We start from the raw sequence: 6,000 nt of genomic DNA, 5'->3' as shown, positions 1-6,000 counted from the left end.
CACCTGTGTGGACTATCATGTTAATTTGTCAAGTGTCATTTTTGACCAAATAATTTACCACAGAATGAGCAATCAAATTGTTTCTCTCCTGTGTGGCCAAAAAACTGAGCAACACAAGTGTCTCTTCCCAAGAACTTCATTGTTTCTCTGTCAGTCTAAACCTGGGTGAGGTTCACTAGTTTCCATCCATTCTTCATCACTGTCTTCAGTCTCTTGTTCAGAGGAGTATAAAGTCTTGTCATCACTTGCTGGTTGTAATCTACTAGCTGGATCGAAGTTCCTGGCTGGTTCGATACTCCACCCGCTTCTGTTTTCATCTGTTTAGATGAGCTGGTGGTTAGAGGTTCTGCCTCTCTGTTCTCCTCAGTTTGGCTTTGATGAAGCTGTGAGGACTGAGGCTTCTCTTCATCTTCTTCACTCTTCACAGAGACAGGATAGCCCCAGCTTGGTTGGGCGTCCATACAGGCACGATTGGCTGTGCCTGAGGACGGGAAGCCGGATTGGGGGTATGTGTCCTGGTCGCTGCACTAGCGCCTCCTCTGGTCGCACCTTGCGACGTCCTACCGGTGAAGCTCTCCGTCAGGTGAAAAGAAGCGGCTGGCTACTGCACATGTGTCGGAGGAAGCATGGTGCTAGTCTCGGCTCTCCGCAGATCGGCAGAGGGTGGAGCAGCAACCAGGGCAGCCAATAGGGCAGCATGGGGATACATTGGCCAAGTATAATTGGGGAGAAAATGGGGGGAAATCAAAAATAAAGTTTAAAAAAAGAGTGAAAAACGAATCCTGATCTGAGGAAGGAGGCTGACTTTCATCATGTTGGTGCTTGAGTATTTCTTCTGGATAGCCTGGAGGGAAAGATAAGGCATTAGGTCATGATGCTAAAAACTCATTTCATCTTATTGAGACTGCACTGTTAGCAAACAACTTACCATTAACTCTGGCTGCCCCAGACTCACAGCCACCACATTTCTGGCAAGGCAGTCCATGATTGGCCTGAGGTGGTCCTCATCATAAGATGAGTAGTCCTGCTGCGTGGGAGACTGCAACACAAAGAGAGAAGAGAACAACTCACTCATGTGTTGGTTGATTATTTAAGTCATGTAATGTGCCTTATGATCTCATGTTGACTTGCTTTAGTCAGTAGTTGAATACATTTGTAGCCATACAGACTTCAGTCAACTCACCCATTCCAGCCCATGTACCAGCAGCTGGGAGAGGCACAGGGAAGCAGCAGCCAGCTCAGACGGCCGGTAATGCACCACGTTGTAGTCTGGCAGGGTTAACTCCATCAGGTAGTTGGCCATCGTGTGTGTCATTACATCCGTCTGGAAAGACAAAAAGACAGTCATTTTGAGAGCTCTGATGACATAAACCGCATGAAGACAGGAGACAAAATTCAAACGACTACTACTACTCTACAACTTCTAAAAAAAGCCTTCTGCCAACAGCCATAAATGCATGTAGAATTCATCCCCAAGGTGTTGGCGAACTATTTAGTAGACACACTCACATTTGCAGCCTTTAAAGCCCTCCTGAGGAAGTGTGGTGGCAGAGGACGTCCAAGCTCAAAATTGAGGCACTTCAACATCGCCTGCTCCATCTTCAGAATCTGGGCCTCTGTATCGGCTGCCATGGAGGCAAAGTCTGCAACTGCCGGGCTGTAGTTCTCCTCATACTTTGAGGCCAGCAGGATGGCGGTCACACCAACAAGGCGCAGCTCACTAGGAGGCACTGGATGGACCTGCAGTACATTAAGACAAGTGTTAGCTAGTTCACACAGAAAGGTAAAACAAGAAAACGTTGAAAACAGTTTGTAGCCTACCTGTAGGAAACGATCCAGGATCGCAATCATGAGGTACAATGTCTCCTGAAGCAGTCCAAAGTCAGAGTGAACCTGCATCATCCAGCCAACTAGACGAGCTCGCATGTCTTCAGTGATTTCATAACCCTCCAGGTACGTGGGGCGCACAGCCTGCTGCACCTGTATGGAGACAGAACAAATAGTAATATAAAACACACACTTCAATGCCAAATTAAGAGCATAGCAGCTCAAAATAAGATAATCAGTGTGGTACAGTATTAGATTATAAATAAACTAATAAGGGTGGCATTAGATTATATATCTAATGGACGTTTCGGTCAGCGGCCCTTCTTCAGCGTGTAATGGCAAATAAAGAAAAACATTGCATGGATGCAACTGGGACGTATCCTCAGTGATGTACCCTGGGGTCATAGGATGTTTCGGGTCTCGCAACATCATACACCCTCGCCCAGGTGACCCAGCCGGGGCTGGCCAAGCCCCAACTTACGTCCCAGTAGCTACCCACGGTCAGCCCTCCAGGAAGGGTCTGGTCACGTGGTCAGGGCCACTCAATCCCCTGCTCCGGAACTACTCTGCCGGGACCGGGGGGGGGGGGGGACTCTGGTACATAGAGGGACCGGGCTCTGTGGGTTGCCACCCGGCCGGGCTCCTCCCTCGTCTCACCAGGTCTACGACCTGTGCGCTGCACCAGACTCCCCCGCTCCAAACATCTCATTCCGAGGTGATGGTATCTTAGTGGACACCATGCAGTACCAGTACTTGGTGGCACTGCAGTCTCCACTTGCAGCTTGAATGGCCCTCCTAAAAGGCCTCTCGTGATTACAATTACATGTAACGAAATGTCCACTGTGTGTAGCAATAAGTCTATTAACTTGGAGTGCTGTCCTTTTCCTTATATATATATATATATATATATATATATATATATATAAACACTAACCATGCAGGGCCACTTGAAGGGATATTCAATTAGGCTAGACTTTGAACTGTAGCTTATTATGTATGAATAAGCTAATCAGGGTGGTATTAGATTATAGTCCCATGACATGTTGGTCCTCCTAAATTGAAGAAATTCAAGTGGCTGGCAGTAGAACATAGAGTTAGGCAGTTGAAATTGAGGCTTAAGGCCTAAACATGGTCGTCCGTCCGCCTCGAATTGGAGCCGTCTCGCCGTCTGGCGGCGCCAGCGAGCCCTACATGCTTGGACGCCACTACGCCACTACGCCCTCCCTCCTCCCACCCTCCCTCCTCCTGTGGAAGCTCCGTGTGAAAATGGCGGAGATTGTGTGCCAGGCAGTCTGAATGAAATTGAATGTAACGTTCCCAATTCTATGTATTAAATTCTAAAAAACGACCCTCAACATTTGGGAAGGCTAAGCCACACATGCTTTGAAAGGCGACTTTACGACGATGAGCCAAGGCAACGGCCAATCACAACTCTCATGCAGCTGACGTCACGCACGTATCGTCGCCGTGAAGTCACATTTTCGAGCAGCCCCCGTCAGCCGACGGCGCCCCCTCCCCGTAGGACGGCGCTCCACCCGCCGTCATACGGGGAGGGCGGGGCGAGGCTCTGACGGACGACCATGTTTAGGCCTTTACTTACAAAATCCTGCAAGGTAATTTTGTTTGTTGTTGTTTTGTGTGTGTGTGTGTATGGGCCAAAGTATTTTAGCAATGATTTTACGGACTCTCGTGGCTATTAGGGGTGGGAATCCCCAGATGCCCACGATACGATACTAAAACGATACTTGAGTCACGATACGATAGTATTGCAATATTGCGATATATTGAATATTGCGATATATTGAATATTTCGATATATTGTCTAACTCCTTTTCCTACCTTTTCCTTGACCTCACCGGAAGTAAAACATGCAGTGTTTTTTTGTTTTCTTTTCGTTTTGCCCAAAATGTAGGCTACATTATTAAGCTTCTCTGGACTCAATACGCCACTGCAGGCACGACAACATCGGGCGCTTCAGGCAGATACCCGGCGGCATGGCCTGCAACATTTTTTTTTTTTTTTTTAAATATCGATACTTGGCGTCCAAATATCGATACAATATCGTCAGGCAAAATATCGCGATACTATGGTGTATCGATTCCCCCCCCCCCACCCCTAGTGGCTATTCTAATAGGGGCAGGGCCACAGATATTGTGCCAGGTCGATTTAAGTCCTGTTCTGGCCAGAATACCTTTCTATATATATATACTGTATATATGGCAGCAGCAGCAGCAGCATGAAACAGGCTTCCAGTAGAAATAAAAAAAACAGTCAGTCAGTAAATGTGCTAAATGGATGGCTGAACTAACATTCTTCGTTCCAAGAACAAAATTAAATGTGAGTTCACGTGACCGGCTGGTTTATCAGGCTGGTTTATCAGGCTATGGCTGAACAGGTTTGAGGTAGGACTTTGGAATGTACTGTACTGTTGTATTGTTTTGTCTGAGTCTGAGACCAAGGACCACAATGGAAACAAGACTCAGTCTATCCTTGATGTTTTACTGAGACGCATGTCTTTTTATGTCATGTGTTTTTAACCTAAGGTCAAATCAATCAGTAGTAATGCCAAATGGAAGCATGAATTACCTCAAGGAGGTGCAGATAGGCATCAATGTCTTTCATGTATTCATCAGCGGTCTCCTCCTCTGCCACCGGAGGGAGCGGGTCTTCCTCCTCCTGCACCATGAACACATGAGCGGTCTCCTCCTCTGCCACTGCCACAGGTGGGAGCGGGTCGGTTGGGCGGTTGGTCACCTCTCCATGCACAGCTCTCCTTTCTTCTGTGGCCCTAAGCTGTTAGGAAGAACCATTTAAAACAAAGCAAAGGAAAAATACTGTAAGGATGTGGCAGCTGTTCTCGATACAGGGTGACCAGACGTTCTGGTTTGGCCAGGACACACGCACACACACACACACACACACCTTTGACTGCCTTTGTGCATGCGTGTGTGTGTGTGTGTGTGTGTGTGTGTGTGTGTGTGTGTGTGTGTGTGTGTGTGTGTGTGTGTGTGTGTATAGTGTGTGTGTGTGTGTAGTGTGTGTATGTTCTCTACCTGGCACTTCATCCTTGCTTGATGGATAGCCAGGCCTCTGGCACTGGTCACCTTTGTCCACCCACAAGGACACATTTGCTGATAAAATGACACTCTATTGTGTGTTCTCCTGGTCCGTCTCTGATGAGAAAAAACAGCACAAACATAAATTAAAATCACTCAAAAATGTAATCTTACAATAAACACATAGCCTGCATTGACACAAGAGAGGTGTAGGTCATATTATAGGCTGATACAGAGAGGTGTAGGTCATATTATAGGTGGATACAGAGGAGTGCAGTTGTCTGTCAGTGATTCTCAACCTTTTTCATATCAACCAGCCCTCATTTCTTATGATGTTGTCTCTCTGACCCAAATCTGAGTCTATTTTTAGATTAGCAGAAAACGATGTGTTTAGGCAGAGAGAACAAAATAGCCTATAGTCATTCTACGTTGTGTTAACTATCAAATAATGGTGAATTCATCAATTTGCTGGGGACCCCCTGGAACTCCCTCGAGGACCCCTGGTGGTCCCTGGACCCCATGTTGAGAACTACTGGTGTATATTAGGCTACATTATGCTCATGCTGTACTGTGACAGTAAAGAATTGAGCTAACCTCTGCCCTGCCATCACTTACAATAGAGAGACAAAGTGAACATCACTTCCTGCTTCAGCACTGTACCAGAGATTTTCATCCCCATAGACATTTTGTAAAAAAATGCTTATAAAAATAGTTTTACTTGGTCAAACCACACGGTTCAGCTATATTTAGAATCGGGAGAGACCATAGAACATTTCACTCAGCCCCCCCCCCCCCCCCCCCCTCCCAAATCTAAAACATGTTTTCTTTAAATCTGCGTTTTGGTCCGAGTGAAATATTACGTGGTCTCTCCTGTTTCTAAATATATCTGAACAGTTTGGTTTCAACAAGTAAAACTATTCTCATAAGCATTTTACGAAATATCTATGGGAAACTAAATAGCGGGTGAAAATCTCTGGTACAGTGCTGAAGCAGGAAGTGACGTTCACTTTCCCTGGCGCTAGACATGAGTAACCTCGCGTCACCAGGCTCTTCTCGGCGAGAAAGAGACATGAGTCATGTATGTATGTATGTAGTAGCCTATGTAGGCAACCTAACG

The 6,000-nt window shown here is 46.5% G+C and overlaps 2 protein-coding genes across 2 annotated transcripts; both read right to left on the bottom strand.

Moving 5' to 3' along the window:
• Positions 1-715: 715 nt before the first annotated feature.
• Positions 716-1,604, bottom strand: LOC310770839 (G2/mitotic-specific cyclin-B2-like). The gene is made up of 4 exons (XM_083663547.1): positions 1,510-1,604; positions 1,184-1,324; positions 929-1,039; positions 716-844 (listed from the first exon to the last, which is right to left on the bottom strand). The coding sequence occupies exons 1-4, from the start codon at positions 1,597-1,599 to the stop codon at positions 758-760; spliced, it is 429 nt and encodes a 142-aa protein (XP_083519673.1). The 5' UTR covers positions 1,600-1,604; the 3' UTR covers positions 716-757.
• A 93-nt stretch (positions 1,605-1,697) lies between these two features.
• On the bottom strand, positions 1,698-4,952 carry LOC310770835 (uncharacterized protein; the record flags this gene model as incomplete). Its single annotated transcript, XM_083663545.1, has 4 exons — positions 4,881-4,952; positions 4,414-4,620; positions 1,859-1,980; positions 1,698-1,740 (listed from the first exon to the last, which is right to left on the bottom strand). The coding sequence occupies exons 1-4, from the start codon at positions 4,890-4,892 to the stop codon at positions 1,698-1,700; spliced, it is 384 nt and encodes a 127-aa protein (XP_083519671.1). The 5' UTR covers positions 4,893-4,952.
• Positions 4,953-6,000: the final 1,048 nt, after the last annotated feature.

Source organism: Poromitra crassiceps (assembly GCF_964638095.1).
Source record: "Poromitra crassiceps genome assembly, contig: HAP1_SCAFFOLD_244, whole genome shotgun sequence".
NCBI lineage: Eukaryota > Metazoa > Chordata > Actinopteri > Beryciformes > Melamphaidae > Poromitra > Poromitra crassiceps.
The sequence above is the reverse complement of the archived record's forward strand: the minus strand, read 5'-3'. Positions and strand labels throughout refer to the sequence as shown.

Bases quoted from the DNA above. Each gene is read 5' to 3' on its own strand.
- LOC310770839 (XM_083663547.1), bottom strand. From the start codon at position 1,599: ATGGAGCAGGCGATGTTGAAGTGCCTCAATTTTGAGCTTGGACGTCCT. The intron at 1,325-1,509 runs GTGAGTGTGTCT...TTGTCTTTCCAG, and splicing joins GGGCTTTAAAGGCTGCAAAT to ACGGATGTAATGACACACAC. The intron at 845-928 runs GTAAGTTGTTTG...CTTTCCCTCCAG, and splicing joins TGGGGCAGCCAGAGTTAATG to GCTATCCAGAAGAAATACTC.